This window comes from Solea solea, chromosome 19 (genome assembly GCF_958295425.1).
Source record: "Solea solea chromosome 19, fSolSol10.1, whole genome shotgun sequence".
NCBI lineage: Eukaryota > Metazoa > Chordata > Actinopteri > Pleuronectiformes > Soleidae > Solea > Solea solea.
Genome location: NC_081152.1, coordinates 13,214,035 through 13,237,552, shown reverse-complemented (window position 1 = coordinate 13,237,552; position 23,518 = coordinate 13,214,035). Strand labels below are relative to the sequence as shown.

The 23,518-nt window shown below is 40.2% G+C and overlaps 2 protein-coding genes across 2 annotated transcripts; one reads left to right on the top strand and one right to left on the bottom strand.

Annotated features, from left to right (window-relative positions):
- The first annotated feature begins 569 nt into the window (after window positions 1-569).
- Window positions 570-10,829, top strand: LOC131445795 (glutathione hydrolase 5 proenzyme-like). The gene is made up of 12 exons (XM_058616454.1): window positions 570-824; window positions 4,010-4,137; window positions 4,216-4,311; window positions 5,300-5,498; window positions 5,687-5,850; window positions 6,074-6,220; window positions 6,349-6,479; window positions 7,814-7,998; window positions 8,100-8,191; window positions 8,280-8,389; window positions 8,479-8,589; window positions 8,777-10,829. The coding sequence occupies exons 1-12, from the start codon at window positions 652-654 to the stop codon at window positions 8,921-8,923; spliced, it is 1,683 nt and encodes a 560-aa protein (XP_058472437.1). The 5' UTR covers window positions 570-651; the 3' UTR covers window positions 8,924-10,829.
- A 1,755-nt stretch (window positions 10,830-12,584) lies between these two features.
- Window positions 12,585-22,650, bottom strand: ggt1b (gamma-glutamyltransferase 1b). Its single transcript, XM_058617673.1, has 16 exons — window positions 22,556-22,650; window positions 22,270-22,454; window positions 21,290-21,404; window positions 20,719-20,775; window positions 19,179-19,382; window positions 18,810-18,940; window positions 18,608-18,697; window positions 18,234-18,426; window positions 17,978-18,135; window positions 17,698-17,847; window positions 16,516-16,652; window positions 16,057-16,244; window positions 15,086-15,213; window positions 14,605-14,717; window positions 14,387-14,500; window positions 12,585-13,425 (listed from the first exon to the last, which is right to left on the bottom strand). The coding sequence occupies exons 3-16, from the start codon at window positions 21,334-21,336 to the stop codon at window positions 13,279-13,281; spliced, it is 1,857 nt and encodes a 618-aa protein (XP_058473656.1). The 5' UTR covers window positions 21,337-21,404; window positions 22,270-22,454; window positions 22,556-22,650; the 3' UTR covers window positions 12,585-13,278.
- Between the last annotated feature and the right edge of the window lie 868 nt (window positions 22,651-23,518).

The following is a 23,518-nucleotide window of genomic DNA, read 5'->3' as shown; positions in this document are numbered from 1 at the left end:
CGGTTCGAGTGCCAATTCTACGAAGGTTCCTAGAGGACGGGTTAAATGCAGAGAGGGGATTAATAAATTGTATAGAAACAAAAAATAAGTGATTTAGAATTGTCCCGTCTAAACCTATACAATATATATCCGCTCCTGGTTGGTCTCTTCTGTCTCTACCTTTCTCTCCCCCGTTTCATTCCCCCATTCCCCAACCTGTCGAGGCAGATCGTTGAGTCCGGTTCTGCCAAATATTTCTTACGTTTCTTCCTTCTTTTCTCTTCTCTCTATAATATATATAGATATAAAAGTTTCTGCCTTACTACAATAACGGTATGTTGTGACTTATATACAAATAAATTGAATTTAATGATCCATAATAATATAAAAAATTCAATCAGGGGTTTTTTTGTGTTTGAAGCTGTAATTTCATGGTTATTCCCAGTTTTACGTTCTATGGGCTTCCAGTGTAGTGCAGTGCTGCATTTCCAGTAAGTTTGTGTGCACTAACAGACTCCCCACTCTACTTCACTTTCAGTTCGGGGGTAGATAAAGGAGGGAGGGAGGGAAGGAGGGTGCACACACGCGCATGTGAGACAGTGCATCCTGGACTGAGCTTCTGCAACAGCTGTAGTTTCTTCAAGTGCAGCTTCTCCCACCTCAGTAAGAGAAATGGCTAAGTGTAATCCGTGGCTGCTGTGCTGTTTTGTCGTGGTGTGTTTAACCTGCGTGGTTTCGCTCGTGTGCGTGTGGGTCGCCTCACTTGAAGGTGGACGATGTTCCAGCGGCAGCTTCAGGCGCGCGGCTGTGTCTGCAGACTCCCATCGTTGCTCAGACATCGGCAGGTGAGTTACTTTCTTTCTGCGTGTGGGGGGGGAAGTTTCGTTATACCTGTTGCTGCGAACAAACAAAGGCTTTGTCTTTTAAGGAAATAAAATGTTAAAAACAATTGATGGAATCTGTTTCTGGTTGGCAACAGTTTGCCTTGGACAAGTGCAGACTGGCTGGGATCAGTCATGCACACAAGCCCATTTCTCTCTGGATATGTTTCTTTCAGTGTTGAAATGTAACAAAGTACAAATACTTCGTTACTGTAGTACAAAATACAACTTTTACTCCGCTACATGTCCTGTGACTATCTTTGGTACTTGTTACTTACCAGATAAAATCAGAAGAAGAAGACTTGGTCCTGGTCTGTATTTATATAGAGCTTTTCTAGACACTACACTTTTCACCCATTCACACACTTCAACATGGGGTTAAGTGTCTTGCTCAAGGACACATATAGACTAGCCGAGCCAGGACTTGAACCCACAAGACAATACTTTTACTTCCAAAGAAAATTACCTTTGATACTTTTAGTACAGTAAATGTCATATACTTTAAAACTTTTACCTAAGCAATATTATAAAAAAGTGACTTCAACTTCTACCAAAAGTACTATACTTGTACTTTTACTCATGTATCCCGTTTAGGTGCCTGTTTCTTTTAAGAATGATCTTTGTGTAAATGGATGAACTTATATTGACAGTATTTTTCTTTATGGGTCTCTGACAAAAAACAGACTAAAGTCTATTCCTTGAGTCCTTGAATGACTGAAACATAAATGTGTGAAATTTGTGTTGTTAGATATTAAACAAGCTACAGTATTCGTTAGCGTCTTCCAGTATTAAGTGAAGCCTGTAGTCTCAGCAGGCACTCATTGCTTCCATGTGGGGAGATAAGACAAAAAGCTGAAGTGAGCAGTTGGATAAGCAGTTAATGAGCTTTGTATGCTCCATTTCAGGACTAGAGATAAGGCCTGCTGAACTGTGTGAGGGCACGCTCAGTCTCCTCACGTCTTGTTATTGTACCACTCCACTGAATGTCAAGGTAAATTAAAACCACAGCGCCTTAAAAACCCGCTTGTGGTGTCAATCTTTGTAATGGGAAAGAAAAAAAAGAAAGAAAGAAAACTTGGCTATGGTAATGTGCATCAGTGATGAGTGACAATGTGAATTCAATCTACCGTCACTCGACACTTAATATAGGAAAAAGGTGAGAGTTGTTTTTTTGTCTGGAATGTGCATGTAAGTCTTCCGTCTTTTGTTGTTGGCGACAGATTTGGGTTTGGGCTCCTGTGCCAAAGTTTGTAAAGGGTTCACTTCCCTGTTCGCAGCCAGAGACAGTGGAAATGAGCTCCATCCTGCGTGATAGAGACACACCGAGGCAGCAGGCATCCCTTTAACGTGCATCCCCTGACTTTAATGTGTCCATCCTGTTCATGTTGAAGCAACAACGTGAAGTGGTGATTAGTCAGTCTACTAATTAAAAATGACGAAGACTAAAAGTGAAATAAGAAGAGTCAACACGGGAATGACTTGTCACGCTTTAAACCCACACACTGCATACAAATGATGTCATTAGATCACTATTTCTTTTTTCTGCAGACAACTTTTGTTCCCTCTAAAGGTTTAAAGGGATAGTTCGGGTGTTGCACTGACAGAAACAGATTTTAGCCATTTAACAAAAGGAAAATAAGTACATTTTGCAAAGTGGAAACTGAAGTTTCTGTCACTTTGTAAACCTCACACTGCCTTAAAGTACAGTAAAGTAAAGTACATAGAGAAAATCAGTGTTTTGACATCATGGCACACAGAAATGTTCATCTGGACCAGCAACTCCTGAGGTCGTATGTGCTAAAAGCTTTTTTTCCAGCCGGTCTAAGAGTATGATAAATCAGGGAACATAATGGACTAGAATAGAATAGCTTGCAAGTAAGACCGGGGTGTGATGAGTCCTGCAGAATATTCTGGGCTTTTCTGAGGCAGAAGAAACTGTGAAGTCCAGAGTGGAGAGTGCAACCTCGATTACCCCCCGGAGCGTTTACTGTGCGCCACTGTGCAGCTGGAAAAGAACACACAGAGACAGTAGGTCAGGACACCAGCAGTTGAGATATTGCAGCGTCCGGTGTAGTTTTTATCAGCGGAATCTTTTCAGTGGCTCAAATCTGTTTGTTTTTTGTTTTTTTTGTTGTTTCCAGTGAGAGCGATTGCGCCTGTGCTGGTTCTTGCTGCAGCAGGTCCAGCAGGGGGCACTCACACAGCTCAGGCAGCACTGACTGTATGTCTCAGTTCTTCATAAAACACCACATAAAATTGTCATTTTGTTAACCTATGGCATCCCACAAATAAAAGCCTTAACTATCAACTCTTAATTTTCATAATTTCTCTGTCAGCAGTCTCACATGCGTTTTTTTAATGAGGTGCTTCTGACTAACTTCCTCACAGACCTACGCTCAGGACGGCTCCTGTTGCCAAAATGTTCTCGACGCGGCCTTCCTGTGTCACAGTGAGCGTGTGTTCACTGCCACACTCATAGTGAAAAGTTCTTCCTGAGGGCAGTTGGTAAACCTCAGCAAACCAAGTTACAGTGTTCAAGTTACAGCGTTTTCCACGAGTCAGGTTAAACAAAAAGAAAAGCACCAGGACTCTGTTTAAACTTGCCTTTTTGGACGCAGTGAAAGGTATCAGTGCCATGAATTACTTAACCCAGAGATCTACCGCAGTTAAAATATCCCTATGGGGAAGAAAACATGTGGTTGGCACTTCAGGACCAAAAACTTTTTTTTGTCATATTCTCTGAATGTATCCTGGTAATAAAGTCCCTGCTTTTGGGAATGTGTCACACTCTGTGTAAACTCTGATCGACTTTTCCGGGAAGATGAAACTCTCATGTACTTATTTATGTGATTAACCAGAATCCCACCACGCAGACCGAGACATCACTTTGGCATCAGTGAATCACACATAATCAGCCTTCCCAGGACTTCCTGAGTTGCATTTAAACAACTCGTTATCCAAGCTGCCAACTGCGTGTCATACGTACACCTTTGTTGTGAAGGTCAACCAACAGGCGAAACTGTACCGTCTAGTTGAGCTCCTCTGTCTCCACTCCAGTGAAACAGCAACTCAAACTCATATATGAAGCAACCACAGTTCCAGTAACAGCAAATTCACACATTTCCAGTGAATAATGGGATGTTTTCCAGGATCATGCTCCAGCAGGGAGGATCAGCAGTAGATGGCGCCATTGCAGCTCTTCTGTGCACGTCCGTGGTCAATCCTCAGAGCATGGGGATTGGTGGAGGGTCTATAGTAACCATACGAAATAAAACAGGTAAGTCAAAATGCACTGCTTCTAACATGACTTTTATTATAAAAAAAAAAAAATATTTAACTGCTGGTCTTTTCTCAGGCGGCGTTCAAGTGTACAACTTCAGAGAGACGGTGCCACGGTCGTTCAAACCAAATCTGTTAAACGACTGTTTCAAAGACGCCAGGATTAACATAGGTAGGCAGAGATGTCCGTCAGTGTCCGTCACTCAGACTGTTAAAGCTCCAGTGTGTAACTTATGTCGCCAAAACACCCACAACAACAACGATAGAATATAGTTCCCAACTGTTCTTTTCAGTATCTCACTTCCTCACTTATGTTTGTGAAAACCTTTAGAGGGTTCATTCTTCAACATTTCCTCCACCTCACTCACATTTCAGAGACCTGGAGAGAGTTCTTTAACCTAAAGTTCACTGCTGTCTTACTTTACTGGTGTAGCTGTCATGTTTTCACCTTCCACCCTGTTAGTCGTGACGTAACATACGGTATATCACTCATAGACATAAAACCATACATTTCATTTTACCAGAGTGGTGCACAACAGTTCAATCAGAAATAAAGACAATAAAAATATTAAAATAAGTTACTTTTAAGTTGGCTATCCACGAGCAATAAAAACACAGAGCTGATAGCCAGCAAGAAGTCTATTCATTGTTTTACAGTCTGGAGACGAGAAAATGCCACCAAAGACCTCTCTGTGTGTTGTGTCTCAAAACATTGGCAGGAGACAGCATTTGTATTGCTAATACAAATGTTTTTTTTTATTTGCACAGCAAATTATTGATTTTGGTAAAGTATTCTTTGTTATCCAAATGTATTTATTGTTTAAAAACACTATTATAGATATATATAATTGCACATTTCATATTTTTGTTTGCAATATTAAGGTTATTTGTATTGCTAAAGCGGAAATGTTATTTGCATAACAAATTATTGAAAGAAAAGTGAAATGTTTGTTCTAATATTGATTCAATAAATGTTATACTTGACACATTGTTACAATTTCGTGAGAGTTTGGGGGCCCTGGGAAATTTCTTCTTCCAAAGGGGGGCCCAACAAAAAAGAGTTTGAGAACCACTGATTTAGTCCATCTAAAGTTTAAAAACCAGGTTTCCATTTTTATTGTATTTTATTTTTTGCACCGTTTCCTACCTGTACACCGCAGGCAGCCAGTGGATCGGCGTTCCCGGGGAACTGCGTGGCTATGAAGCCATTCACAAACGGTATGGGAAGCTGCCTTGGGCTAAGCTGTTTGAGCCAACCGTCAAACTGGCCAGAGCGGGCTTACCTGTGTCGGAGCTGTATCTGGCACGGCTCCTGAATCATCCGCTAGTGAAAGGCCTTGTGGAAAATTCCCCTCTCTGGTACGACTCCTTATGTATTGTTTTGTGAATATATGAATTCCTTGGATGAGCTTTTGTTTACTGAGTGGGCAAGTGATATCATGAATTAACCAGATGCAGATGCTAAGTTTCACTTCTTCTCTTTTGTTTTTTGATTAACAACGCGTTCTAATTGGAACCGCTCCATTGTTTTCTTCTTTTGTTTCCAGTTCTTTGCAAATTTTGTGCAAGAATAACACTGTTCTGAGCAAAGGAGACATCCTGAAGTTTACCAAACTTGCTGATACCATGGAAACCATTGCAGAGTGGGGGGCAGATGCCTTCTACATGGGCAAGATAGGACAAGACTTGATCCAAGACATAGAAGCTGCAGGTTGGGGCATTAAATAAAATACTGTTGACAGTTGGATGTGTATTTTTTTTTTAAGGACTAAAATTGCAATATATGATGAAAAATACATGTAATGTAATCACATCCACCAGAAAAATTAGGAATTTGATGTCATTTGTGGGGGATCATTGCCCAAGGAAGAAATTATTAGAGAGATTATTATGAGATAAACAAACTGAGTTAATATTCAACATGATTCTTTTAGGTGGGACGTTGAAAATGGAGGATCTGAAGTCATACCAGGTGCGAGAGCAGGATGCTTGGACAGTCCCTTTAGGGGATTTTCAAATGCACCTCCCGCCACCGCCTGCTGGAGGCGCCCTGCTCGGCTTCATTCTCAAACTGATGAAAGGTTTCACAAACTGTTACTAAAGTTGTTACTAAACACTTGATCTGCTCTGCTGATATTCTGGCATGTAATTGCATGAATGCTGTATCACAAAAAAAGATTTAATGGAAATTGTTTTTCTTTGACCGCAGAGTTTTCCTTGACCCCGAACTCTCTGGACGGCGACCACAAGATTCAGATGTACCATCATTTCATAGAGGCACTCAAATTTGCAAATGGACAAAAAAGAACGATAAGGGATTCTTTCCTACGTAAAGGACAGGTTGGCATCTAATTCATGTTTATATATATGCATGCACAGTATATGAAACGTGTTCTTTTTTGGTGCAGCCTAAGATGAGCCGACTGATTTCATGCACGAAATAATAATAATTTTTAGGATAAAAAGCCTTTGTTGTCATTGTACAAAAGGACACAACACATTTAGAAGTGATCAGTGCCATAAAAACAACTATTTAGAACAGACTTGGACAAATGAAGACACGTGTTGAAACTTTGAATGCTGCACATAAGTAACAGTATTACTAATGTGCACAGGAGTAAGTGCATTCAAATGTATACGGAATAAATATAATGACAACTAAGAGAAGTGTTTAATTAGATACTGGGTCAGGGATCATTCCTTACATGCAACCATGAGTATCTCTATATGTCCACAGTATAGAGACCCACAAGGTTTATCCTTACATGGTGTTTATGATGTTCTGCTGAACATCTGGAACACATCATGTCCATGATACTGGTTTTTAAGCAGACCTTGTAGAACCGTGTGACCTGAAATCGACCAGGAATTACATCTCATTCTTGAGTAACGTGCCATAAATAATGCAGCAGGTGGTTAAAACATAAAGACCAAGTTGACTCGAGTTCATTGCGCAAACTCTGAACATCAGTTCTCCTGTTCTTTAACATGAATACACAGTAAATTATTCAAAGCTCACTAAATAACACGTGTTGTTTGACGTGTGAACATTTACAACATGTCCTGTTTTAAGTTTGTTCTGCAGATGGTTTGCTTTGCTTATTTTAAGCATAACACGGGCCGAAATTGTCCTGAGACTAAGTGCTTTTGCCCATTTGTCCAGAATAACTTTCAATATCTGGCAGTTATTTACAATTTACTGCGTGCTAAGTTAAAATGAAGAAAAACATGATTTCTTTATTGAGAAAATAAATGCTGTAGTTGTACATGAACACCAGATTTTGTGTCTTAAATGTGTTTTTTTTTTTAACGGTATAACACATTTAAATATTTAAAAGAAAGGTTGAAAAAATGGAAACTATGTAGAGGCGTTTTTCCACTGAGAGACGCTGATTCGCCAGCGTCCTGCAACGGCGCGAGTGAAATTACTGCAACAACCACATGTTGTGTGCATGTGCAACTTCTCAGCTTTCAGAAAACGATGGAATTTTTTCCAAACGTATCGTCTGCGGTACGCTCGCTGTTAAAGGGTTAAGGAAATTGTGTTGCCTAATCTTGGCAAGAAGATAATAAAGCCCTTAACTCACCAATGTGCGATCATAAATGTGCTTTATGTGCAGTATATGGAATCCACAGTGTTTCAAAGCTGCCTCATTCTGACGCTTATCTTTCAGAGTGCGCATCATTTGATTGATTCCTCCTTCATCAGTCGCATCAAAAAGATGATTTCTTCAAACCGCACCCATGACAACCACTACTACAACGTCACGCCTTCCTCCGATCACGTGGGGACGACACACGTGTCAGTCCTGGATGAGGATGGACTGGCAGTCTCTGCCACCAGCACCATAAACCAAGTGTGAGCAGGAGACACAAGCTCTGCCACAGTCTTGTATTCAAAAGAAACCATCCAGTAATTGAACATTCATCAGCTTGGTCTCCTGTGTTTTGCTGTTGCAGATTTGGAGGAGCCATGTATTCCCCAAAGACGGGCATCATCCTCAACAATGAACTGTCGGACTTTTGTGGCAGAGCAGACACAGTGAGTACAGGTAAAGTCGCCGACGGGAACAGAGCGTTTAAGCCTGAGCCGATTGAATTCAAGACGTTACATAATGGACTGAATGATTGCTGTTGCAGGGGAGCAGCCTCCCTCCTCAATGACTCCTGTGATACTGGAGTCAAAGTCTGGAGAACTCTTTGTGATAGGTGGATCAGGAGGAAGTTTGATCCCCACTGCAGTGGCCTCGGTAACTCTGCTGTGAACTTTCTTGTCTGGTTTTTGATTTGATTCGATTTTTTGTTTTGTTGCTTACATTTGTCTCTTTTGTTGTTACAGTCCATAATACATCACTTGTGGCTGGGGAGGAATCTGAAAGATGCCATCGCTGCGCCGATAGTGTTCGTTGATTCAAAGAACAATGTGAATTTTGAGCCTGGTTTTGACGAGGTGAAGTATTCATGGAAGTCCAGTTTACTGAACTGTAACAAAACCTTTTGATTGAGTTCATTATCAGGATGTAGTCCTACCAAGACAGATTAAATTGACGTGTAATCCTATTTAAAGTCTGGAGTGGGAGCGATTTGGGGTATTAATGTGTTTCTTTGTGTGTGTGTGTGTGTGTGTGTGTCCTCAGTCTGTGAAAAATGGCCTCTTAGGTTTGGGACACAAAGAAGGAGACTGGAAATTCTTCTTAAACGTCGTCAGTGCTGTGAAAAAAGAGAAAGGCTGCATCGTGGCTGAGTCGGACAAAAGGAAGATGGGCGTGGCCTCTGGATACTGACCACACAGACTACAGTGATGCAACACATTTCTTTTAAAAATCTGCCTGTAGGACTTACCCAAACATTTGCCTTAGAATAATGAATGTGCCACATCCCTGACAACAAAATGTGAGTCATTTGGAGATCTAGTTTGGTTTTAGTTTTTCCTGATAGAATACAACATTCACTTCTTAAACAACCTTTACACTTGATGTAAACTCCATGACTTCTGCTCACCAACAAGATCATCCCTAACACTTTACTTTGTGTAGTTTTCATCCACTCCCGGTCCAGGCTGTGTGGAGTTTGCATGTTCTCCGGTTTCCTCCCACATGTCCAAAAACATGCAGAGGTTCATTGAACTTTATAAATTGAGCCACCTGTCCCGCGTCTTTTGCCCTATGTCAGCTGGGATTGGCACCAGCAGCTCCGCGAGCCCTCATGTGGAGGATAAAGCAGTAGACGATTAATTGATGGATGAATGAAAACTCCCAGGAAAAAGGGAAAGAAAATGTGGATAAGCGGTGCTACTTTTCCAGTCAGTTGCCATGATGGAACTAAAGCAGCATTGGTCAAATTAAAAGGAGAAAAGTGCTAAAAGTCTCATCATCAGACCACATATAGATGTGATGTTCCTCATCACAGCTTCACGTTCTATAATTCTTCTGTTTCTTTTGTTTTTCTCAAGCGATAGAAATATATATTTCTTTCATGGTATTTGGAATAGTTTGAAAAAGTTCATTGACACTTTAGCCTCAACGCCTCGGTGTTTCTCGCCGAATGGAGCTTATTCAATTTTCATGATGCTCACAGGAACTTTGTCTATGTTGCCTTTGTTTCTTTTTCCACTCCCTACATCATGGTTATTCTTACAAGTTATCAAACATCTTGAGGGAATAGTTCAGGTTTTTATAAAGTACTGACACATAGTCAGTGTGTGTGTGTGTGTGTCGGTAATCACCTTGAAATATGAACTCTTTCCCACTCAAAACCTGGTCGCCAGCAGAGACACAAGAGAAAACTGATTTTAGCCACTCAACTAAAAGCTAACCTAAGTAAATGATGTGCTCTGCTTAAGTCCAAAATATTTTTTTAAGAGAATGCTCACCACTTTTCTGTCAGACAGGCTTTTTTTTATAAACTGAAAACTGAAGTTTGTTTGTTTGTAAACCAACTGCATACCGAAGTCCATAGAGAAAAGCAGCTATTTAAAATCATGGCACACTGCTGGTTTCACCAGTAAGTTTAAATGTGTTATGTTGTGACTTTGGCATTTGAAATACTTTGTACAGATTTGCTTAAGTGACACAAACTATGAAAATGAAGCAGCAGCTCCCATGATTTTCTCTATGGACTTTGATGCAGGAAAAAATAGTGGCTCACAAACTTCAGTTTCCAATTGGAAAAGGCTGCGTGTGTAACTTTAAGGTAAAACAATCTTCTTAAGATATCCTAGATTTATGCAGGCAAGGATTTTATGAGTTAAGTCTATTTTGGAAATCACTAAAATCGTATTTCCCTTGTGTCCCTGCTGGTAGTGTCGGTGTTCTCAGTGTGACTCTGCCTCTTACAAATCTTAAACTATGACTTAAATTAAACCTGCTGCTGAGATAATGCTTTAATATAGCCTAGGATTACATGTTCCTAACTCTTCCTGTGACTTTCCTGAGGTAAACCTTTTACTGTGACCTTCTCTCTAAACGTGCGACAGCTTTTATTGATCTTCTACAGCAAATTTCGTATCTTCCTTTAAAGATTAAGAAAAGTTGTCAGTCAGTATTTTTTTATATATTTTTTTGCACTGTGAATATGTAATTTGACATTCTGTCTCCTTTTATATGTCAACACATTTTGTTAAATATTTTTTTAAAGGCTCAACTGCATATTTGTATGTCGCCACAATTAAACCAAAGTCCAAAAACGAAACCAGTTTATCCAGGCTTCTGTTCATCACACACTTCATTCACAAACAAAAGAACACATGAACACATATATACCCTCGCTCTGCAGCTCCTTCCTGTTAGTGTAGCGCGATCAGCAATAATCTATTCCGTGTTTCGCCACATTTGAGTCGCGCTTTTGTGCCGCAGCGACAGATGCCGTAATGAGATACATTTCAGAGGAGAGGCTCATGAATTAGTGATGATGTTTTAAGTGGATTCTGCTTCGTTTTTTTCCCTTCGAGCCAAGACACGTGAAATATGAGAGCATGCAAATTTTAATCTGCCTGAACTCTGCTGTCTTTCTTGTGTGACAAACGAGTGACTGTAGATAAGCTGCGGTGAAACATCGCCCCGTGTTTGTACAAACTATTTAAAGTGAGCAAACATGTTAGAGAAGCAGCCACTCCTTCAGTCAAAGCATGAGGCTCTTCACATGCAGCACAACACTGATCTCAACACTATTTATTTATTTTTTGTGTGACTGTACAATTATTTTGTATAATTATCACAATGTCGTTAAGGCAGTATGATGATTTAAATACAACGTGGACCTTGAGATAAACCGAGAAGTGAGGTTCTGTCTGTCTGAAGGTCATTGTGATGATGTAGACGTTAGCTTGAACCTAATTGGGCCTTGGAGATCCGGTGCATAACTACTGTCACTCCCTGTGGAATTACCAAAAACACAAGTGCCTCTATATGACATGGTGATCCCACACAACCTTCACCACTCCACTACCCTCTGCTAGCATTCCATCCTTTCCAATTCCACTCGTGAAACTTTCGGTGGATGCTTCCTAGTGTTTTCTGCCATGATCCAACCTGTTGTTATTATTTTTGCTTCATTATTGCAATGTTGCGTGTGCTTTCCAATTGCGTTCGTCAGTCTGGATGTAGGCTACACAGTTGGGCTAGTGTTTAGCGCTGTTGCAGAAAAAAGACCTGGGTCCGCAACCCGGTCAGAACAAGGGTCTGTGTGTGTGTGTGTGGGGGGGGGGGTTTCTTGAGGTTCACCGGTTTCCTCCCACAGTCCAAAAACATGCAGAGGTTAACGGGACACTCTGTCAGCTGGGATCGGCATCAGCTGCCCTGCAACACTCATGTTGAGGATGAAACAGCGGCAGACGATGAATGAGTGAAAAAGTCAGGGTGTAAAACAAATCATTTCAAAACTTCACTATATTGACTTAATCACTGTTGTGGACTCAAGAACTGAAGGTTGAATTACTTCTGCTGGCACCCTGTGTATTATAGAGAGCATGCTAACACTTACTTTACAGTTTTGTAGGAATACGGTAAATAGAAGTAATAGTATGCTAATACCATCATAATAATTCTCATTAACAAGCAATTACCTTGACATTGCTTGGGGAAATAGAATGGTATTGTTTTTATATTATCTCCGGTCTGTCTGTGTTTGTTTAAATCACACACATCCAGTCCTTTGGAGCTCAACAGTGATTGTGATGTGACACTTTTTATGTGTACATATATATATATATATATACACATATGAACTGTATACATATACATCCCAGCTGAGAGACGACAAGCCCTGAATCCCAGCGGTGACAGTTAATCGCCAACAGCTGTATTGTTGTTAAGAGGTCATTACAGGCCACTGCACTCTGGGTTACGGGAATAGTCATTACATCATAATAGTCATTACATTTGGGCTGTAGGACTGTTTGTCCCTGAGGCACATGATACAATAGTCTTTAATTCTAAAAAGAGATCCTGTTTTTTATTGATTTTTATTTGTATTCTTTCATATAATAGTGCAGCTGCATGTTATTACATCACATGTCACATGTATCTTCAATGTTTTGCAACGACAGACAACTTTCCGGTCAAGTTTTGTCCATTGTGGAGGCACTCAGTCATCACGGCTCTGATCAACCCTCCATCTGACCTCGTTGTGCAATTTCGTTTGTGTAATGACAATTAAGATCCTTTCCTTTTCCTCCCCTTTCATGCAGCTCATGAGAGTGGGTTTCATAAATAGGTAGAAATCATAAATATTTATGGCGTGACTGAGACTGTGAAAACCAAACACACCGTTTCCACAGAGAGTAATAATTTCAACATTTACAGGTACCTTAGTTATCCTAATTTCAACTTAAATAAACCTAAATGTCACTAAAGTGGTAAAATAACGTCTTGTGTGTGTCTTTATTACATTAATAAGAGGATAAGAGTCAACATTCAGAGTCAACTTAAGACTGAGACCAAACAGTGGACCCAGTGGTCCGTTATCTGACTTACACGTTAGTACAAAGACAGTATTCTAACTTAATTGTTGCCCAAGACAACAGACAGTGGTCCCTGGGTGGCTCTTTATGGCGTCTCTAATCTCTCGGCTGCCACTGGAGTCAACATTCACGCGACTACTTTCTCTGTGTTACAATCAGATGTGTGTCTTTTTTACGACATCAGTATCCTGCAGCATATGCAAACTTGCGGTGGTCTGACTGAGCTCGGAGTCCGTCCTTATAGCGCACCACCGCCTGCACCACAGCCCCTGATGAGCTGAGAAACTCTGTGTGGTGGTTTTTTTGTGCCAGGCCATCGAGGACGCTCTGTGAACAGGAGCATATGGCACAGGTTTTTAATCATTTCCATGTGAAAACAAAGTCACTTTTGTAATAAAGAAGCACTATTACAGTATTACCATCTTGTTTCTACAGTAATAGCTTGGTTATAACAATCGAATTAATGAATTTCAACTTTACAATATGGGAATTGTCCATTTTTTGATTCACAAACATGTGATGCGATGACATTACACTGCCAATAGTCAAAACGGATATTACTTTGGGAATAACATGGCAGTACTGTAACATTTTCTCCTCATTACCACACATCATCATTGTTATTACCAAACTGCATCAGAAATGACATTGCATTAAAAATAAACGTAACTCCATTCATCCTCCACATGTAAATGTATCTCTCTACATAGAAAATGATACCATACTTTTACCATTCTGTCAATGGAATTCAATGTAAAGTGTGACCAAAATCACTTTATATTGTTCTAAAACAGGTCTGCTTCTGCCTATACTAAAGAAAAACAGGAACATTACTCAATGGTATTGTATTGTCATTTAAAATCAGGGCTTTCCTACAACGAGGGCACCTCTATTGCCTCTGCAAGTTTCAGCTGAGTCACCAGGTAGTCGGCGTTATCAAGTGTAAAACATTTACAGCAACACTTTATCTTTTATCTTCAACAACAAAGGGAGCTGAGCTGGAAAGTTGATGTATTGTGTGTGTGAATTGTGACGTGTTGGGTGTGAACCTTGAAAGCTCTTCTTATATGTACATCATAAAAAACATCTCTATTTTTTTTTTACGATCAGAGGCAACAGTAAAAGAGATGAAATAATCCCCTCCTTGTTACATAATAAGGTTCCTAGAGGTGAATGCAATGAACACTCTGCGCGACGGCAGTTTGGGGTGTCGAAGTGTGGTCTCTGCACACCACGCTGCCCCCGCCGTTAGTCACACATATCAGTGTTTACTGTTTGTCACACTCACTTTGTCGAAGCCCTGCTCGGCTACAGTTGTGTTGGGACTCAGCTGGTTGTGGAGCCTCGGCTCTGACACAGCTTTTTCCACGTCGTAGTCAAAGAACAGTGCTTTAAGAATCACCTATAAAACAATAATCATTTAAACAGCCAGAAAATGAGTAACACTGTTAAAACACTTATACTGGTGTATATAATGTGACTGCAGCTGGAAGCACTGTAGTTTACCTGAGCGATAGAAGTGGTGATTTTTGTTCCTCCTGAGCCTCCGACCACCATCTTGACTGACTTGTTTTTATCAAAGATGATGGTTGGACACATGGATGACATTGGCCTTTTCCCTTTTGATGAAATTTAATGTTAATGTCAGTTTAAGGAACAGAATATTTTGGCATCAAACACACACACACACACGTCACATTTTTACTGGAACTGTACTTTCAGAGGCTTTTTGTGTGGATTTATATCGTCAAAACTACTTTGTGTTTCATCTTCCAAAGATGTTGTAAACTGCGTTCAAGCATGTGTCAGTTGATATAAATCTACACTAAATATGTTGAATACATTTGCTTGAGCCAACATTTTTATCTTAATGAAAAATAAATGTGATTTAAAAAGTGGAAATGTAATGACTACGATTTCAAATCAGAGTTCTTTAAAAAAGAATGATCCTTTTGTGTGGTGTCTGTGTTGTTGTTGATCATCCAACCTGGCCTAATGAAGTTGTTGGGTGAAGGAGGCACTCCAAAGCCGTTTGTGATGTGCGGGGAGCTGAAGTCATCCATCTCATTATTAAGAAGTATTCCAGTTGATCCTGACATGACCTTGGAGCCCAAACTGCATGAAAAAAAAAACATTATCAGGGTCAGAGAGTCAGAGTCAGAGAGTATGACGGAAAATATTAGGGCCAAACTGAAGATACTTTTTTTTTTTTTTTTTTCTCGAGAACAAAGTCGTCATCTTTTGAGAATAAAGTCATAACATTATGACAATTAAGTCATAACCTTTTGAGAATAATGTTGTAATTTTCCAAGAATAAAGTCGTAAAAGTTTGAGAATAAAGTCATAATATTATGAGAATAAAGTCATAAAATTATAAGAAGAAAGTCGTAATAGTTTGAGAATAAAGTCGTAATCGTTTGAGAATAAAGTCGTAATCGTTTGAGAATAAAGTCGTAATCTTTTGAGAATAAAGTCATAACATTATGAGAAAAAAGTCGCAATCTGTCGAGAATAAAGTCGTAATATTATGAGAATAAAGTAATTACTATTCAAGCAAAATCTCACATGCTCAGCTGCAATGTGCGTCCAGATGAGAAATGCTGAGCATTTGGTGAAGTTACATTTGGATTGGGGCGTCACAAATAAAGAACTACTTTATATTTTTGGCACTTTGGCATCAGGACTTTGAAAAGACTCATTTTCTTTGTGCAAGAAACTGAGTCTTTTCAAAGTCCTGATGGAGGAAAGAATCACAGACTTGGAGAAAATCATCTCTTTTGTGGAGGAGGAAATGGCTGCTAGTGATCGACTGCAGACTATCAATGGTTAAATCTGTGGAATATTACAACTTTATTCTCATAATATTATGACTTTATTTATGTCTTCAGTTTGGCCCTGAGGTCAGAGAGACATAATGTTGACCGTATTATTTATCGTGGTCAGTAAGGAGGTTCATACAAATGGTTGATGGTGCTGGTCGCTGCCACAGCACTTCCATCTTCTGCGACTACAGATAAATGTGAGGTGCCGTGGTTGTCGGGCAGATAAAACTCTGGCTCATAGTAGCTCATCGGATGTGTGGTTTCATCGGTAATCTTTTTCTGGAGCTCACTGGCATAGGTAGGTGAAGTCAAATTCTGGATCAGCTTTAGGGGGAAAAAAAACATAAAAAAATGGTTATGAAATCGTGCTCTGGGAAAAAGCAAACACAAGATGTTTGGTCTGCAAACAAAGTTATAATTACATGTACCTGAAAAACAAGTTGGAACATATTTACTCATTTTAACACATGAAAGAAAACATCATCTTTCCCTGTCATCTCTATTGAAGATATCTCTACTCCATATGCTACAAATGTGTGATTGAAACTAAAAAAAAGTATCCCCTTTGAATGTTAGGTTTAAGTCATGACCTTACGCCTGTAATGTCGAGAAATGCGGGATCCCCAAGTAAAGTCCTCTTTGCATAAGCGAAGCGAAAGGCCTCCACGATGCGATGGTACGTCGTGATCTTGTTCTCTGTGCTTGCCACACTCTCTGGGCTAAAGTTGTACCCTGCAGAAAATACACAACACAAAGAGACATCCAGCTCCTTAATCTGTATTTATTAACACAAGATTAAGATAGATGTTCAGGTCGGAAAGGAGACAGCTAAAAAATGGACAAAGCCTGAGCCTGTGTTTTTATCTAGTTTAAGAGCAGCTGTGACCAGAACAATGGGTATTAGCCCGAGCTGACAGCCACAAGAGGAAAAGCAGGGGAAATCCTCGGGGATTTGGTTTGATGGGTTTTCTGCTGTCAGATGGAGTCACGAGTCATCGGAAAGCGGGATGAGAGTTGTGGGCAGACACTGAAATGAGTGCGCGACGCCTCCAACACTCCTCTGAGTTAAGTTAGGGGTAAATTGCTGAGATTAGTGATAGTATAGCACAAACAAGTCAGTCTAACAGGTTCACACACTTGATTACACTTGACATGTCGGTGTGTACATGATGTCATTATCTCCAGATTTTCTTCAGATGATCGTTATCTTTTAACAGCTGGATATTTTTGTGGATATCGATGGTAACGATCATTTGTCAATATAAAAACATGATTTTAATTGTTTCACTCATTAATTGTTGCTTACAGATTATATCAATGGTCACAATGTTTCAGAAAACAACTACAAAACATTGAACTCTGGGTAAACAGTCTGATGCTCTACTGTGAGGTAAACTGTGCAAGAGCAAATAATAAAACCATTCAAAGACTTCGTTGCGTGGGCTGGTGTCTCCATGTTTTCTCCCTATCTATACTAGTGAGAGGTCATGTGATCACGTCGGCCCACTGTTGGTCATGTGACACTGAATCCTGCTCACGGCTGCAGCAAGGAAGGCTTCTGCTGCAGGCAGTTTCCAAATAGAGGTATACCTCTTGGTATAGCTTTGGTATAACTAACATTTGCTGAATGAAAACATTAAGACATATTAGTTCATTATAATATAAGTAACTTAAGAGCAGCTTGAGTCTTTTCTGTTGAGAGTGATTGGTGGCAGCAGTGAACACAACGCATACTAAAACACACTCTCTCGGGATGGTTATGAACATGGAGTCTTACCTTTTAAGATGTTTAACAGCAGTGAGAGCACTGGGCCGCTCGCTGGGGCGTTTGGAACGACCATGCTGTACTCCCCCAAAGCGACCCTTAAAGGATTCTCATCCAAAACAGGCTTATAATCCTTCAGATCCTCCATTGTGATGATACCGCCTGTGCACAAATTGCCTTTGTCAGTTCACACTTCATCTGAACTGGAAATATAAATCCTCAATAGATTTTCAAATAAAGGTGCATTCAGTAAATCATGTGGGATTATAAAGATAGGATTAGGAATCGTTACCTTTTGCCTGGATATCTGTCACAAGATTCTGAGCCATTTGTCCCTCATAAAACACATTAGGGTCTTCAGCGATCTTCCGATATGTTTCTGCAAGTTTGGTGAATTTGATGGTTTCATTTTCGCTCAGGATGTCACCATTTCCCCCACAAAACACCTCACTGAGCGAGGAGAGAGGAAAGAATCAGGACATCGTTTTGAGTTACTTTGAGTTACTCTGAAAAACTTAAAATAGTAGCTGCAGGCTGATGTCGCTCACCATAGATCTTTGTCCTTGATGATAGTGTTTCTTTGTTTAATCAGAGCAGAGGCGAGTGCCTTGCCCAGAGGAAAACCTTTTTCTGCGAGTTCAATACTTGGTTGGAACAGGTCTTTCCAAGGCAGTTTTCCATGTCGCTTGTATGCCATCTGATAACCACGAATCTCCCCTGGTACCGCAATTGACAACACTCCTACAACAAAAGAACAAACAGCTTTATACCAGCGCCTCATAAGCTGTTCATAAAACTGTCAAATACCATTTTTATACACCAATACACTAATCTTTATCTGGACTGCCACTATCACAAGGACGTCTGTCGTAATGTTTCCTTTGGCTTATTTTCATGCCTGATAGCTAAAGTTAAACATTACCATTCTGGGATAAATCTGAACTGTTCCGAAACATGCACTCTGTAGCATTGCGTGGCGCCGTCTCCCTGGCATCAATGCTCTCAACTTTACCTGTGAAAAGGGACGAAGGAGGAAATGCACTTAGGATTCAGTATATCTGAATAGTGTATGAGGGTTTTTTTTTGTTTTTTTTTCATCAGCGGGAGAGAGTATGTGTGTGTACCAGTCTTTGCATCAAAGATGGTGAAGAAGAGTCCTCCACCGATGCCCATACTGTGAGCATTCATGATTCCAACACAGAGCAACGAAGCTATAGAGGCATCCACTGCTGATCCCCCTTTGTAAAGAATGTCTCTGAGGAAAAAATAGAAGAAGAAGAAGAACACACAAAGGAAGGCAGGTAATGGGGAATTAATATCATCAGACCCAGTGCAGGTGAGGCATATGATAAATAAAATAAAGTGGGTTCACTTGGGTATTCATATATGTGCAACATTTAGTGTGTGTGCAAGCATTGACCTCGATGTTGCTCAAGCTTCTGTGTTCATTTCCTCTGTGTACATGACAAAGTCCGATTACAGTCGGTCCTCACCTGCCAATGTCCGAACATGGCCCAGCGTCCGCCGCCACGGCCGCCTTCCAGTACCCGGCCTGAACCAAGTTCCTCTTCCCCACGCCGAAGTAGACGCCAAGAAACGTGGCGACGGCTGCCACAAGCAAAACCGCCACGGCTATAATTATATTGACCCTGACCATTTTTACAGCCCAGGAACAGTAAACAATAATTGATTTATGCCTGTTAAGAGAAAAAACAAAACATTGTCATCTTTACGAGTTCATGATTGTGAACTTCAACCTCAAAAACCACACAACACGTCACACTGGTTGCTTGGCAGAGGTGTTTACTGGCAGTTGGGATCAATGGTGTTGCATTTCTGCCTTCTTCTGGATTTTTCTTCCCTGCGAGTTCAAAAATGCAGCGTGAATGTTGAGTATTCACCCGGTTGCCTTTGACCAGCGAGAAAGCATCAAGAGGCAGTTGAAATGATTAAATCATGTTTACCAGGGTCGCGAGGGTGGCATCCATCACCACTGATTTTTAATGGGGGATGATGATGCAGGAAAACCCTAAACCTAACCCTTCCATTTCAAAGAGCTGTACACAAGCAAAGGTGTCCTCAATGAGACAGATGTTTTTACTACCAGAATGGATAAAAGTATTCACATTAATTTAACTGTATAGGGAAAATGCTAGCATTCAAACTCTTGTTCTTTTTTTTAAAAGTAGCTAACTACTCCCACAGTTGCACAAGAAAGCTGAGAGGAAGAATCCAGGAGGATGACATTACTCCAAGAAGGAGGCAGTAATGCAACATTATGGTTGCCAACTGTTGTAAAATACCAGAAAAAAGAAAAAAAGAAAAAAAAATATTTTAAACTCAGTGAATTATCAAATGAATCAATAAGTGACTAAAGATTTGACGCAATACCTCCAATAATTACCATTTACACAATGGAACACATAAAAAGGTGACATACTATATACATCAAATATCAATATCAATAACGTAAAAAAATCGCAATAGTATTTAACAGTTTGTCAAATAAGTACATTTTGTTTATCATGCTGCAGAATAAACTGAATTGATACTGAAGATGTAACACAAAAAAAGTAGTCAGTAATGAACTGCTCCTGAAATGTTTCAAAGGCTAACATAAAAGGTGTGATTCTCTATTGTACACTGAGGTCTCTGCTGGCCAATAATCGCCATAATAATCACTCCGTGACCAAAGTAAAGTGCATTATATGCTGAAGAACAGTGAGGTGATCGAGGCTATGACTGTGTCCTCGTGGCAGTGCCGGCTTCAGCCTGGAGTAGCTGCAACCCTGCTGTCGTGCCGATTCTTTGACGTTTTGTCAAAGAAATGTGACCAGATTGTGTAACATAAAGTGACATAAGAATAATAATGAATACAGAATTGTTGCCTGCCTTTACACCTCGTCCAGACTAACAGAAATTAAAACAAATGATTTTCATAATCCTAGATGTGCAATTCACATTTTTTTCCCCGCCCTCTTCATTTTCTTTTCTTTGACATTTCTAAACATGTGAAATAGTTGTATATCTTACCTTGATATTACAGGAATCCTCAGGAACAGGCTGGTCACCGTGTGCCTCCGCCTCGATCTGCAACAGTTGACAGGTTATAGAGTTACTGTGGCGCTCAATATGTAACTACAACAAAGCCATAAAACTTTAACCTACCCCGCCATAAAACACCTACCCCATGTCAGCAATGGGGGATAGAATGCACACAATGTCAAGAGAGAAAACGTCACAAGATTTGACTTAAGTCATCTGTATTCCATCTTAATTTTCAGATGTAGCCACAGAGCAATTGTATGACCTTGAGAGTGTGAGTTAAAAAAAACAATCTACAGGAAAAATGGTTTGTTTATCTGCTGTGATTCTTGAACGTGAACCAGTCTGTATCAACACGAGCTGGCAGTGGTTTCAGTCTGCTAATGGTTCACTTCAAATTGGTGACATATGTGTTGTCAACACCATATAGGCCCCAAATGCAAAATAAAAAGAAAGAATGAAAGAAAAGCCCGACCATACAAACCTCTACTCACCAAACTATTGATATTTTTAAGTTGTTTTAATAAAAAAAAAAAAAAAAAAAAAAGTGCCTCCTCACCGAGAAAATGAAGGCTTTCGGCGCTGCAGTAAAATGACATCTGCCATGTGGGGGAGGAAAAAAAGTAAACTGCGTGGGAACAGTGTGAAGGGGCGCCGCTCTCCGTGAGTTGGGTCTGCACAAATAAGCAGACGAGTCAATAGGTGGAGGGCAACACGGACAGTACAGACGAGCCTCCTCCACTCATGACACGATGACCCCCCACACCGATGCTGGGGGTGACATTAAATCATATTCTTCTGCAGGAAAAGCTTCAAAAACTTCCCCAAACTAAAATATCAATGTGCAATTATGGCTTTAAAAGGCCACACATCTACACTGCCAACACGTACAGTATAACTGATACTGACAGCACCAACTTAGTCTTTTTTTTCCCTGCACAAATTGAACAATTATCTCCAGCTGTGATAGTGCTAACAGTTAATGTTTGTGTTTTCACAGCTGCGGCCCTTCCCGCTGTACAGAGACACATGAAGAAGTGTCACAGAGTCGTGTTGTATTGAAGTGGTTCAGGCCATTTAAATTTAGCCACTGCTCAAACAGGTTTAGGGAGCCAAGTGACAGTATCATCACATTTACATAGTCCAGCCCCCTCCTGGTCTAATCTGTGAGTGACATCTGATATCTGTTCTATTCTATCCTATTGTAGAAATATGAATATACACGACCAGTCAAAGGAAACACACTTCAGTATTGGAAAGATCAACAATAGATGCATATTTCTAATATCAAATAAAGTACATTTACACAATAATGCATTATTAATCATGTATGCAAGCCACATCGGGTCTGAATACTATTTCAGTGTGTTGGACTAATCTTGCCTAACCGGTTGCTTTGTTAACTCTTTGACACGTCTGTGCTGCAACAGAGGACTTGCTATGACGGAGGCGGCTTTGAAAGAGCACTGAGACAATGTGACTGAGAAGATTGGGTCAGGCTTTAGGCCTCACATGGAACACAGCAGGGGGCCAACTCACCTCAGACAACCAGCATGCAGGGTAGGAGACCAACTCGGCTAATTATACTGTCACACCAGTCTTAATGATTCACCTCACATTGAATTGTGAACCACCGATTGTGAACGGACTTCCTCTTGTATTGGAAAGGAGAATGAGCAGCCGACGAGGTGAGATTTTTTTAAAAATCCAAGAGGTCACTGCATCTACAAAAAAAAAAAAGAGAGAGATAAATTGTTATCTGTGCAGCATCCAAGTACCAGCTCACAAAGCTCACCTCACACACTCTTGTACCAAACGATCCTACCTCGCGTTTCCCAAAATGCCTCTCGCATCACTTTTAGGCCTCTTCGGATGCAATTTCTCCTCCAACATCACAGCCGAGCAGCTCCTGTTTTGCTGCCAATGCCGTCAGCGATAATGATGCATGCAACCATTTGTGTGCGGAGAGATGTGACAAAAACCCCGCCCATAAGGAGCTGATTCATCCAAATTCAAGTAAAAGCAGGAACTCTGGGAATGTGGCGGTAGGTAATTAACCCAAACAGAGCCGGTGAGAGCCATTACACTTTAGTACATGGGGATACATCAGGTGCTGAGGGCTTTCATGTGGGAGGTGGTATTACCTCAGTCACAGTAGGGAAGGCATTTGGTTTGGTAATGTAATCTATCCACTGTATATACACATGTGTATATACATATAGTGCTGAACAAATAGCACAGCTGCCTTACATTAACATTTTTTCATGCTTCTGTAATGGTTAATGCACCAGTTTGTAGAAGCTCTTTCACAGAAAAGACAGTTTTAATGCTACAAAGATAGTTATTGTTGTTTTAAATTTGACTGTTTTACAAAAAAATAGTAAAGCACATTATTAGTTCCTGATTGAGATTTGAAATCATAGTTATAGAAAATGTTGTTTGAGTGGTTGAATGTTATATTTGATTCATGTATGTCTTCCCAGTGAGGCAGGCTCAAAATTGGGCATAAAAATGCAAATAAATAACATTACCATCACAAGTTTTTTTGAAAGATTTAGGTTTTGCCCCTTTTTATAACAGGTGGTTGTGTAATGCATGTGTTAAGTGCTGTATATACAGTATTTAACTCACAATAGAGAATCATTTCCACTGTATCCCACATCAGTTATAGGATATTAACTTTTATACAAATATGTATTGGGGACATTTTGAATAATAATTACCTTGTTTCTTACATGAAGTTACTGTAAGGGTTCTCTGAATCAATTTTAACAGTAACAGTGCTACA

What these genes read in the sequence shown, in the direction of transcription:
- LOC131445795 (XM_058616454.1), top strand. Translation starts at nt 652, where the DNA reads ATGGCTAAGTGTAATCCGTGGCTGCTGTGCTGTTTTGTCGTGGTGTGT. An exon ending in GTGGAAAATTCCCCTCTCTG is followed by an intron (nt 5,499 to 5,686) that starts GTACGACTCCTT and finishes TTTTGTTTCCAG; the next exon opens with TTCTTTGCAAATTTTGTGCA. An exon ending in ACCAGCACCATAAACCAAGT is followed by an intron (nt 7,999 to 8,099) that starts GTGAGCAGGAGA and finishes TTGCTGTTGCAG; the next exon opens with ATTTGGAGGAGCCATGTATT.
- ggt1b (XM_058617673.1), bottom strand. Translation starts at nt 21,336, where the DNA reads ATGGCAGATGTCATTTTACTGCAGCGCCGAAAGCCTTCATTTTCTCG. An exon ending in TTCAGATTTATCCCAGAATG is followed by an intron (nt 18,427 to 18,607) that starts GTAATGTTTAAC and finishes CTTTTGTTGTAG; the next exon opens with GAGTGTTGTCAATTGCGGTA. An exon ending in CCGAGCAGGGCTTCGACAAA is followed by an intron (nt 13,426 to 14,386) that starts GTGAGTGTGACA and finishes TCCTGTTCACAG; the next exon opens with AGCGTCCTCGATGGCCTGGC.